The sequence below is a fragment of the Herpailurus yagouaroundi genome, unplaced genomic scaffold (genome assembly GCF_014898765.1).
Source record: "Herpailurus yagouaroundi ecotype Mexico unplaced genomic scaffold, PumYag 196, whole genome shotgun sequence".
Taxonomy (NCBI): domain Eukaryota; kingdom Metazoa; phylum Chordata; class Mammalia; order Carnivora; family Felidae; genus Herpailurus; species Herpailurus yagouaroundi.
Window position 1 is genome coordinate 13,591,029 of NW_024412427.1, and position 12,966 is coordinate 13,603,994.

General features: G+C 46.8%; 1 protein-coding gene across 6 annotated transcripts in view; it reads left to right on the plus strand.

Moving 5' to 3' along the window:
* Positions 1 to 5,552: 5,552 nt before the first annotated feature.
* The window catches only part of BCL2L1 (BCL2 like 1), a 48,045-nt gene continuing 40,631 nt past the window's right edge, over positions 5,553 to 12,966 (plus strand). The window contains exons 1-2 of one of the 6 annotated variants that reach the window (XM_040447398.1): positions 5,553 to 5,669; positions 7,200 to 7,893. In XM_040447398.1, the coding sequence (XP_040303332.1) occupies positions 7,330 to 7,893 (564 nt within the window). In that variant the 5' untranslated portion in view covers positions 5,553 to 5,669; positions 7,200 to 7,329. Of the gene's footprint in view, positions 5,784 to 5,988; positions 6,915 to 7,199; positions 7,894 to 12,966 lie in introns of those variants that run through there. The other 5 variants (XM_040447403.1, XM_040447402.1, XM_040447401.1 and 2 more) reach the window with 5 other exon arrangements.

A 12,966-nucleotide genomic window follows, 5' to 3' on the forward strand; every position in this document is an offset into this window, starting at 1 on the left:
CCCAGATGCCCCAGTCTTCCAGTATTTTTAAAATTGATTGTATGAGATATTGAGTAGGTACAAATACATGTATGTATAAAAGATGAGGCAAAAAATTCTGAATATATATGTACAATTCAATTGAATAAGAACATTTCCATTATCTTTCAAACTTTGAATTGTATCTGATTCCCCAGTTCATCCTGAGCCCACCCCTGTTAATGTGCAATAGCTATCTTGAATTTTGTGATTATTCCTTTACATTTTTTAATAATTTTACCACATAGGTATATATCCCTGTATTAGTTATCTATAGCTACAGTGCAGCTTAAAATTACAAATACTATCTTTATACAGTTTCTTAGGGTCAGAAATTCAGCTTAACAGAGTGGTTCTGGCTCAGGGTCTCAGATGAGGTTGTAGTCAAGCTGTTGGCTATAATCACCTGGAGGCTGGGGCAGGAGGAGTTTCACATGACTGTTGGCAGAAGGTTTCAGTTCCTCACCACACATGGGCCTCTCTGTACGGCTGCTCACAACATGGCAGCTGGTTACCCCCAGAGTGCGTGATGAGAGAAAGAGATAACCTAGTCTTGGAAGTGACATACCATCACCTCAGCCATTTGCCATCAGTAACATAGAACAGCTCTGATATATTGTGGGAGGGGACTACACAAGGACGTGAATACCAGGAGGGAGGGATCTTTGGGGGCCATCTTGGATGAGGCTGGCTACCACAAATCCTCCGTAGAATGTAGATTAGTTTTTCCTGTTTTCAAACTATGTATAAATGGAATCATACTTCATTATTCTCTTACAATTTTTTTCATGCAACATGTTTCTAAGATTCTTTCATGCTGTATGTAACTAAATCCACTTATTTTCTGATTGTATCATATTACTATGTATAAATATACTACTATTTGTTAAACCATTTTGCTATAATGGACACTTGAGTAGTTCCAAATTTATGCCATTATAAGTAGTACTGCTATAAATATTCTTTTAAATTTTTTTTTTAAATTATCTCTACACCCAACGTGGGGCTCAAACTCACGACCCTGTGATTGAGTCACGTGCTCCTCTAACTGAGCCAGCCAGGTATTCCAGATGCTATGAATATTCTTATACTTGAATCAGTACATGTGCAAGGGTTATTTTAGAGCACATATCAAAGAATAGAATTGCTGGGCATCATCAATTCTACTAGGTAGTAATCCATTTTTTCCCCCAAAATTGTTCCATATTCTTGGAACCACACTTGATTTTATTGGATTTTCTCATTTTTGCCAGTCTGGTGGGTGTGAAATGGTGTCTCACTGAGGTCTTAGTTTTCATTTTCCTTGATAACTAGTGAGGTTGAGCATCTTTTCAGATTTACTGACCACTCTGTTCCATTTCTCTTTCGCATCTGTGTAAGGATTTTGTCTTTATCACATTGATTTTCTAGCCTTTCTCCTATGCATGGTATTTAGAGATGAGATTGTATCACATATCTAATTTTGTGTATTTTAAAAAAGTTTTTTTCAATGTTTTATTTATTTTTGAGATAGAGAGGGCACAACCAGGGGAGGGACAGAGAGAGAAGGGGACAGAAGATCTGAAGCAGACTCTGTGCTGAGAGCAGCAAGCCCCATGCGGGGCTCAAACTCACAAACTGCAAGATCATGACCTGAGCTGAAGTTGGATGTTCAACTGACTGAGCCATCCAAGAGCCCCTAATTTTGTATACTTTTCACTTAACATTACACCACAAGCATTACCTCATCATCTAAATCTCAGCAAACATGTTTTTAAAAACTTGTTTTCCAGGGAGCCTTGATGGCTTAGTGGCTTAAGTGTCTGACTTTGGCTCAGGTTATGATCTCATAGTTTGTGGGTTCAAGCCCTGCGTGCAGCTGTGTGCCGACAGCTCTGAGCCTGAAGCCTGCTAAGGGTTCTGTGTCTCCCTCTCTCTCTGCCCCTCCCCTGTTCGCACTCTGTTTTTCTCTCTCTCTCAAAAATAAATAAACATTTAAAAAATTAAAAAATTAATTAAAAAAACAGTGTTTTCCAATTAAAACAATGTAGTCATGTTAGATAACACAGAAAAGTATTTAAAAAAAAAAGAGAATCACCCATAATTTGACTACTCAACAATAACTACCTTTCGAACTCTGGTATAATTCCTTCTACTACATCTTGCATGTAACATATATTTTTATAAATCACAATTTTTGTAATTTTTAAGTGTTATGTTTGGAGCCTTTTCCCATTATATTAAATATACCTCAGTTAACAATCTTAATGTGGGAATTTAACCCATGCAAACCGTCACCCTATTTATTGCCCTTCTTAGTTTTAATGTTTCTTTCTGGTGTTATAAATAACCTTGCACAAACATCTCTGTGGATAATCTTTGGATGCATTTCACTTCTTAAATTCAATTCCAATCAAAGATCATTTCTCAATGATCTTCCCAGACTGGTGTTTAAGGCTTTTGGTAAATATTGCAAAATTCCCTTCCCAAAAGGCTCTATCCATCTTTCCAAAATATAAATCTCTTCACGTCCTTTCCTGGCTGGCTCTTCCGGTGTCTATGCAGTGTCCTGAACACGCATTTACACATTTACATTCAGTCTCTGCTACCACCACTCCCTTCTCAGCCATCCCAATTTATTTCTAGAACACACCATTGACTCTCAGGTTAGACCTCCATGCCTTTGCTCAGGCAGTGCCTGCTGCCTAAAATGCCCCTTACCTCCCTTCTCTTCCAGGCAAAATCCTTTTCTCCTTTTAAGGACCAGTTCAATAAAGCCCATGTCTCTGGGCTGGGTTGATCTGCCCTCTGCTGGACCCCCAAAGCACATCATAGACTTCCATGATGATAATTTTCATATTGACACTGGAGGTTTCAAAAAGGAAAGCAGATCACATCCTGCCCCAGTTTAAAACTCTCCCATTGAACACAATAGAAAGTTCAGAAATTGGCCCCATACACTTGGGAATGTAGATTATGATAATACAGACGTATCAAATGAGTTGGGAAAAGATGATAGTCATGGGGTAACTGGGTATTATTTGGGGAAAAAAAATTGTGGATTCCTGCCTCACAGCCTATATACCAAAGTGACTTTATGATGGCACAGGATTGAAATATAAAATATGAAGCCAAGTAAAAGCTAGATGAGTACAGAGAATTTTTTTTTCTAATATTGAATTGAAGAAAGTCTTCCTAAGAATGACAGAACCTGGAAGCCACAAAGGAAAAGATTGATACATTAAAATACATATGAAGTAAAAGTTTGTCCATGGTAATAAATAAACTGGAAAAATATTTACAGCTTAGATGTAGAAAAAAAGGATAAAAGTTCCTATAAATCAATGAGACAAAGCTCAATGGAAAGACCAACTGAAAAAAAGGGCAAATGAAATGAATAGAGAATTCACCACAACAAACTCCCCCCAGAAGAAGACTCATCAATACGAAAAACTGCTCGACTTCACTCTTGGTGAAAAAATAAAAAGAAGAAAGAAAAATAAAAGTGCCTCTTCGTTTTTATCTATCTCAGTGGCAACACACTGCAGTTCAGGATGTGAGGACAAGGTACTCTCATATTTCACTGACAGGAGAGGACAAACTGGTACAACTGATGGGAGAGGACTTTGCCAATACCCATTATAACAAAACAAAAACAAGTTCGTGTACTCACTTACTGGCATTCTACTTCCAGGAATGTACCTAACATAAACTCCCACATACGCAAAATAACGAATGGATGAGTTATAGTATTGTTTGTAATAAGAAAGGAATGGAAACTACCCAAATGTACCCAAAGAGAATATTAGGCAAGTAAATTAAGGCAGGTACTTATATAAAGTTGTGTGTTAATTTTAAAAATTGAGGCAGGGGCGCCTGGGTGGCTCAGTCGGTTAAGCGGCTGACTTTGGCTCAGGTCATGATCTCGCAGTCCGTGAGTTCGAGCCCCACGTCGGGCTCTGTGTTGACAGCTCAGAGCCTGGAGCCTGTTTCAGATTCTGTGTCTCCCTCTCTCTGACCCTCCCCTGTTCATGCTCTGTCTCTCCCTGCCTCAAAAATAAATAAAATGTTAATTTTTTTTTTTAAATCGAGGCAGACCAAAAATGTAGAGCTCAGCCAGAAGAGCAAGATGTAGAAGTGTCTATAGCAAGCTAGCATTTGTGTAAAAAATCTGTACACATAATTTGCTTGTGAATACAGTGACCATCTCTGAAAGACTACAGAAGAAAGTGATTGATGTGGGGGGAACTGTGGATTGGAAAGCAGACGTGGGAAGAGGACTTACTTTTCTCATTCTATGCTCTCTGTATATTTTTATTTTTTAAAAGGAGTTTTTTTAGTTTATTTATTTATTTTGAGAGAGAGAGAGGGAGGGGCAGTGAGAGAGAGAGAGAGAGAGAGAGAGAGAGACAGAGGGAGAGAGAGAGAATCCCAAGCAGGCTCTGCGCTGTCAGCGCCGAGCCTGATGTGGGGCTTGATCCCACAAACCATGAGGTCATGACCTGAGCCGAAATGAAGAGTTGGTTGCTTAACCAACTCAGCCACCCAGGAGCCCTTTGTATATTTCTAATCTTCAGTGTTCCTGTATACCTATTTTTAATTAATTAACATAAAACACCTCTCAATGTTTAGACTCAAGTCTAACTCACTTCTATGGTCAACTTTCCAACCTCCTGCCATGCCACATTTCCCCTCCCTCAACTTGCTTCTCCAGTTTCTGAAACATGTCAACATCTTCCTGTTCTGAAGAACATTCTGCATTAAGCTGTTCCCTCTACCGAGGTTGCTGTTCTCTAGTTTCTCACCATGGGTCAGCATTTTCTTATATTTTAAGTCTTGGGGTCTAGGTCTCTTTTCCAAGAGGCCACCCCTGGCCATCCCACATAAGCAATTGTTGAACAAATCCCTCTCTCACTGGGCTGGCAGGGCAGGGTTTACATCCCTGGGTACCCAGTCTAAAGCAGCACACTCCCTTCACTCTATGACAATAACCTGATTTACTTCTTTCATAGCACTAGTCACTATTTGAAATTTCCTTGTTTGTGTATTTTCTTAGTTGTTTACTGTCTCCAGCTCAAGGGTTTAAGTCTTCATGAAAGCGGGGATCATGTCTTGTCTTGTTTCTATCTTCAGCAACCCAAATGATAAACATTTGTTGAATACATTTATGCAGCATATACTATGGACCACACACTGTGCTACAGATTTTACAAACAACAACTCTTTCAATCCTCACAATAACTCAGTGAGGGAGGTTGTGTTTTCACCTATTTTACAGTTAAGGAAATTGAGGCACAGAGCAGTTGAATAACTTCCCCAGCTGACAGAGTTGGAATCCCAGACACAACGTTCTTAGTTATAACGCGACGCTTTTTAGATATATAAACACAGATAGAGGACACTGACTAAATGAACGCACCGAAATGTGAATATAAACGTTGACTTTTTTGGGTTTTTTTTTTTTTGCGTCTCCATATTCCCCAGATCTGCCGCAAGGGGGCGCTCCCTCCCAGGTCTTGACGCCAGTCCTCAAGGCGCGCACTCCCTTTGCGTCTCGGGCTCGCGCGCGCTGCCGCGGCACCGGAAGTGACTGAGCTTGCAAGTTCCCCCGGTCTCTTCAGGGGAAACTGAGGCCGGCTCGTTCGGAAGAGACAGCACGAGCCGTCAGCCAGGTAGGCCGGCCCGGGTCCGCAGCGCGGAACTTGGCTACGAAGAGCCCTCGCGTCTGGAAACTACCTGGCCGATGAAGGGGGGACGTGGCCCCCCACGGCTCGCGGGGCTCGCAGGTGAGAGCACCGCCTCCCCTGTGCGTGGCAGGCGCTGCGCCCAATGGGAGCCCTCGCCGTCCCGCTTCCGTGCCGACTGGACTTACTGATTGGCTACGCCGGGGCGGACCGCCGGGGGCGAGACCCCTCCTTCTTGAAAGGGCTAGGGGGCGCCCCTGAGGGGGAGCGGTTGCCTGGCAACGGGGCGGTGGCCCGGCGGGTACCCGGCCTAGCGCGCGGGAGAAGCCACCAGGCCGCAGCCCACCCGCCCCGGGCTCCGGAGACGTGCAGCCCCCGGCCCCCAAGGCCTCCCGGGGGCGCCAGGAAGCCACCTTGGGCCTGTCCTCAGGAAAACGTGGTCTCAGCTGGGCGGGGGGTGGGGGGGAGACGTTCGAGCAGGCCTCAGGCCCTCTCCCTGACCTGAGGAGAGGCCCGGAGCCTCACCCTCACCCCCTCTTTGTGCAGGGCGCCGGCGGCCATTGTGTCCGTGCGGGGAATGGAGGACCCGGCAATCCCCCACCACCGCCGCTACGTCCAGGGCCTTTGGGGAATTCAAAGAAAATCGGCGGTGTTTCTGGGGGGTCCCCGGCCGTCAGCCTCCCGGAAAGGCCCGGGGATGGCCTTTCCGAAGTCAGACCGCAGATCCGAGGCAGTTTCCCCCTCCTTCTGTCCCTTCTCGAAACCTTGAACCCCATTGAGAAGTACCTTCAGGGTTTCGGAAGCCTTACCCCGGGCTGGTACTTAAATAGAAACGACAACAACAACAAAAAACCTAAACCCCACACCAGCCACCTCCGGGAGAGTTCTCCTGGCTCCCAGTAGGAGGCGGAGAGCCAAGGGGCGTGCAAGAGCGAGGGGGCTGGGCTCTCGGGTGGCAGGAGGCCGCTGCCGAGTGGCCGCCCTCGATCCGGGCGATGGAGGAGGAAGCAAGCGAGGGGGCCGGTTCCTGAGCTTCGTAATTCCTGTATCGCCTTCTGGGCTCCCAGCCTGCCGGGTCGCATGATCCCTCCGGCCAGAGCTCCTTTTTTTGCCAGCCGCCGTGAGGCCGGCTGAGTTGCCGGCATCCCGGCTGCCACCTCTTCTCCCGACCTATGTTACAAAAGATCTTCCGGGGGTTGCACCTGCCTGCGGTCGCCTGAGACGGATTTGAATGTAGGTGGTGCGGGGGTGGGAATGGGGGGCAGACTGCCCGTGCGGGTGACTTTCTGAGGAAGGCATTTCGGAGAAAAAGGGGTGGCTGGAGTAAAAAAAAAAAAAAGCCTGTGTGATGATTCAGAAAGAGCCCACTGGTGCTTTCAATTTGACTTCATTGAAGTCTCCTGGAAGCTAGACCCAGACCTTCCTAAGAGCCACAAAGAAACCAGTTCTGGTACCTCCAGGGGGAATGGGATATTGTAGGGTAAATGGCATGCAAATTAATTTTTTTTTTTCCTGAAGCTCTTTCTCTTCCATCAGAACCTTATCTTGGCTTTGGATCTCAGAAGAGAACCACCAAGCAGAGACCAGACTCAGTGAGTGAGCAGGTGTTTTGGACAATGGACTGGTCGAGCCCATCCCTATTATAAAAATGTCTCAGAGCAACCGGGAGCTGGTGGTTGACTTTCTCTCCTACAAGCTTTCCCAGAAAGGATACAGCTGGAGTCAGTTTAGTGATGTGGAAGAGAACAGAACTGAGGCCCCAGAAGGGACTGAATCAGAGATGGAGACCCCCAGTGCCATCAATGGCAACCCATCCTGGCACTTGGCGGACAGCCCTGCGGTGAATGGAGCCACTGGCCACAGCAGCAGCTTGGATGCCCGGGAAGTGATCCCCATGGCAGCGGTGAAGCAGGCGCTGAGGGAGGCCGGGGATGAGTTTGAACTGAGGTACCGGCGGGCATTCAGCGACCTGACATCCCAGCTTCACATCACCCCAGGGACAGCATATCAGAGCTTTGAGCAGGTAGTGAACGAACTCTTCCGGGATGGGGTGAACTGGGGTCGCATTGTGGCCTTTTTCTCCTTCGGTGGGGCACTGTGTGTGGAAAGCGTAGACAAGGAGATGCAGGTATTGGTGAGTCGGATCGCAACTTGGATGGCCACTTACCTGAACGACCACCTAGAGCCTTGGATCCAGGAGAACGGCGGCTGGGTAAGGACCACGCCCCTTGTGTGTCCCTTTCTCTTGGCTTCTGGTCAGAGAGATCCCTAACAGCCTCTCCCCTGCTTCTCCATGCTGTTGTGCCGGGTGATTATTGGAGGTATTGTTTGTTAAGGAGATGTGACCGGCCTCCTTGCACCACAAGAGGTTAGCTGTTCTCAAATACAGATGACCTAGATCTTGAAGGACCAGGCAGCTTTCATTCCGGTCACCCTCACGGCCCCGCTCTTTCATACTTGTGTTCCAGTTTCCCAGCGGAAGAAAACAGCCTGTGTGTTTATTTGGCCCCAAATCTTTGCGAGTGGGAAGTGAGTCCAGTCAGTGCTCCCCTCACCACAGAAAGGGCTGCTGAGTGTAATGCCTGTGAGCCCCTCCATTCTTACTCCCCCCGGGATGTCAGTCCTGTCCTGGGCTTCCCTCCCACAACTCAAGTTCCCCTTTATTTCAGAGTTTGCATACATGTTCCTCTCCTCTCAGAACAGGGCACGGCCAGGCAGAAGTTCCCACTGGCTTGGATGGCTGAGGATGGTCAGATTCTAGGGCAATGTAAGCTGTGCCAGTGGGCTGGCCGTGTTTGCGCTGCTCCCCTATGTTCCTTTGCTCCCAAGTGTGTAACTTTCTGCATGGCTGGCCTGTTTGCCGAGCTCTTGCTGTGTCACGCATTAAGCCCGGGGACTTTGCACCTCGCTGCCTGGGGTCGGTTGGGGAGGTCCAGCTGTTCTGCCTGTTGCTTTCCGGCCAGGGCCCTGGGGCCTCTTCATGGAGCACTGTGTGCTGGCAAAGCAAGAACCCGGTCTTTGGGACATTAAGATTCAGTGACAGACTTCGGGAACAGACTGACCTAGGCTTGAGTGCCAGCCCGGTCACTTAACCAGCTGTGTGACCTTGGACAGGCCAGTTTACCTTGAGCCTCGGTTTCTTCCACTAAAAAAACGTGGCAAGCCCTCTTTGCCTTGTAGGATATTGTAAATCTCGGAGCTAATGTGCGCAGTGACTGGCACCAGCAAGTTTCCATAGCAGTAGTTGTTACTGGTTCCAGACGCACTTTCTAGGCCCAGGAGTCATGCCTCATTCCTTTCTTAGGGAGGAAGAATTCTCTTGCCCATCACCAAATTAGGAGGAGACAGTGGTGAGAGGTTCTTTACCAATGGTCATTATAGGCAGTTTTTGCTCTTCCACAGTGAGATGGGTCCTAATTTCCTTGCTTCTGTCCCTGCATAGGGGAGGTGCAGGGCTTATGAGAGGTATTTGGTCCCCTCAGAATACCCAGAAAATTGAGCAGGCTTTGGGAAATAAGTCATCTATTGAAGGAGCTGAGGTGGAAGGGGCCTTGCACCGGGGACTCTGGAATGTCAAGAATGCAAATTATCCATAGGCTGGGCCTAGGGCGTGGCACTTCAGTTTACCTCTGAGCAAGAGACCTCCTAGTTTGCCCTGGAACCCTTCCCCCGTCTTATTTCCCATTTCTTTGCAACTTCATTAACTCTTCCTGCTGCTAGTTCTTGTAAAATACAAAGGGGTCAAGTCAGTAGAGGTCAGATGACTGGGGTGGGGTTGGGGAGGTAAAGGTGGAGAGCTCTCCAGCTAAGGCCAACCAGACTTGAAAGCCATTCTGTAAATGAACTCCCTGGGGGGATAAATGATTAAATAGTTCCTGTTGGTTTGTGTGATGACCTCGCCGTTCCCTCCTGCTTTGATTCTCTTTGGGGGCAAATATTTGTTCAGCTGATTCCAGGAGGGATGGGATTCCAGCGCTTTAGACACACCCTCTGAGGCATCTCTTAGTAGACTTGGGTCTTATGCCCACCTTGCCCAACTATTGTCTTTGGCCAGTGGTGCTAATACCAGGTGGGTTGTTGCCAGCTATTAACAAAAGACAGTCTGGGAGAGGAGCCTGTTCCGTCGGCCAGCCTCTGCAGAGGGCTACGTGGATCAGAGAATTGCCAGTCGCCCAGTATTGTACGTAGAAAGAGGTTTTAGACACAGCAGCATAGGGTGAGTTCATCAGATCGCCCCTGGATTGAAATTCCATCTTCTGTCTCTTTGCTCAAGGATTTTCAGAGCCCGTTAGACAACATACCATATGTTACTTCCTCTTGGTGAACAGAGGGGTTGTGTGCAGAAGAGCAAGTTATGTCAGCACCATTTCTCGGCACACATGCTCCCTGAGGCCAGGACATAAAGAACATTTGGCTGGGGATCCTTTGGATAGAAGCTACCCACCCATCCTGTTTGAGCTGCACAGACTGGCTGCTGCAGTGGCATCTCAAAACCTTCCTGGAGGCTGTGGTGGATCCACAAGTGTAGGACTTCTGGGCCATTACCACCTTGGGGTATGCTCTAAATTTAGCATCCCTACCGGAAAGGGGAAGGAAATGAACCTTTATGGAGTACATCTTATGTATGAGGCATTGTGTTGGGTCTTTTATTTACGCAACCAAAATTTATTGAGCATCTACCATGAGGCAGGCACTGTGCTGGCCATAAGCTGCACGTGGTATCTTCCCTCGTGGAAATGCCATGCTATTTCATAGAACCCACACAATAACTTTCTAAGGTAGGGGGGTTTATTCCCAGTTGACATGTGAAACTCCTGATAGCTAAATGACTGGCTCCAGGTATCCCTCAACCAGTTAAGTGACTGAGTGAGAGTTTATACCTAGGTCAGCTTGACTCCAAAGCTTGAAGTCTTTTCCATCCCATATCAGGTTGTCCTGGGAGTAACAAAGTGACCCAGACATGCTGGCACAGAAAGCCAGAGATGCAGTAAGGCCAAACAAAACATGCCTGTGGAGGTACTCACTCTGGTCTGTGATGCTGGCATTGTGCAGGTAGAACAGTGCCTTTGTTGGCCATAGCAGGTCCCAGGTAGTCTGATTCTGGCACTGGTAAAACTCAAGTGGGCATTAAAGGTTTTGCCTAGCCAGAGTGACCTTCTTGTTAGTTTTTTCATTGTTAAACCCTCTCAGGCTTAGATAAGAATCATGTGCATGTGGGGAGAAGGTGGCCTGCTTCAGATCTGTCTACTTAATTGTGGGTGGGTTCCAAGGACTGGAATTTCAGTCACAGCCACACCACGGCCTTACTGGAGTCACATGGCAAGATGCTGAACCTGTTTGTCTCTGTTGTCCATCCATCTCTCTCACCTGTAAAATAGAATAATGATAGCCACCTGCCATAGCCTGACTCTAGTAAAGGATCTAGAACAAAAGCCCTTCCTGGGCTTTAATTGTAGGGTGGAAGAAGCACCTCTTTAATGAGTGGGCTCTCTTCCTCAGAAAACTGAACTTTGGCCTCAGAGTTTCTCAAGAAACAAAGCCAGCTCCTGAGATAATCATCTAGATTGGAATATGATGTGACCTTCTCTGTAGGAACAGAGTGTTTCTGGGGCTTTCAATGGGAATGTGGACAGCTTTAGGGTGAGGACCCAGGTAGACTAGGCCATTTTGGGATCGCTGTGCCTGGGAAACCCCTTAAGCCTGATGGAAATACCATTGCTGAGAGCAATGAACAGTGTGTGGGGAGAGGAAGCGTAATTTGGCCTTTCCCAGGTTGCATGGCTCTGTGGTCTTCTAGTTTCTATAGGTTTCTTCTTGCCTATTCTGGCTTCTTTGGCATGGGTATATGCTTAGCTGAAGCACCTCAGTGACCTTTGCAGATCTCAGCAGCTGTTGGCAGTTCTGCGGTTTTCTTGGGGAAACCCCATTAGAAACCCCAAACGTGGAAATTTTTAGTAATCTCATTCAGGTCCCAAAGTGAGGTAGAAATGTCTCAGGGACTCCACCTCAAAACACCCAGTTCTCCTGGATGTACATTTGACATTGCTTTTAAAATTCTGTCACCATCACAGAATTTTCCAGACTTCCTGGGACTAATTTCCCCAGTGGCCCCATGGAGCCCTTCAGCCTCTGCTAGAAAATTACCCAGGTGTTTTCTCAGGGGGTCTTGACAGAACCCAGAAGATTTTCTTTTCTTTTGTGTGGACAATCACCACATTTGTTTGGGCTGCAGGAAGCAGCGGTTGTCAGCTGTCCTTTCCCCAGCAGGTATCTGTCCTGAGACCGATGGACTTCAGCAATTTTGAGTGCCCACAGCCTTCCATCATGGGGCTTTCTTTCAGCAACCATGGTCTTGTCTGGGTTTAGCCTGGATAGATTTAGGGGTAATTCCCAGTGAGCTGCTCTTCGACAGAAGCATAATCTCCTACTACCTTAATTAGCAGGGCCCTGTCCCCACCCCCAACCTCCAACCTAATTCCACAGAGTCCTCCCTCGGGACTCCCTCTTTTTTCTTTGAAGGAGTCACTCTGCTCCTGGAGCCACTTCTCTTCTGTCCCTATAGCCGACAGTCTGTCTTCCCCGTTCCCAGTTGGCAGACCTGAGTCAGACAATCCCACTGGGTCTTTTTGTTTAGCCTGGGGAAGAGAAGACTCAGGAGAATATGATCACCAGTTTCAAATATCTGGGAAGAGGGCCTAAGCCTTTTTTTATTGGTAAAATACCCAGCAGAACTCGAATAAATGAGAGAAAAAAAAACGGTGGTAGTATTAAATGAGTGTAAAGAAGACATTTCTAACACGATCATATCTCTGCCAGATTTAGGGTTTTTCCTGAAGGTCAAGCTGCATCTTGCCCAGAGGTCTTGGGCATAGCAGGCACCTAATGAAAGAGATGCCCACTAAATTTCTGAAGAAACACAGCTATCAAACCAGAAACCAGAATAATAGTAATGGAAACTCCTTTACCTGATGGTTCAGTCATTGATTCAAACAGTGTTTATTGAGCTTCTATGCACAGGCTGTCCTAGGTACTGGGGTACTGCCTTAAGTAAAATGAAGTTTTGCCTTTGTGATGCTCACATTCTAGTGGGGAGAGACGGACAACAAACATGTAGTTATGCATATATAACATATCAAGTGAGAGTAAGCGCTGTGAAGAAAATAAAGCAGGTTGAAGTATAGGGCATGCCTAGCAAGGGAGGTGGGGCTGCAGTTTTAAGAGTGGTTAGGGAAGGCCTCACCAAAAAGTAATATTTGAGCCCAAACCTGAAGAATGTTGCAGGAGA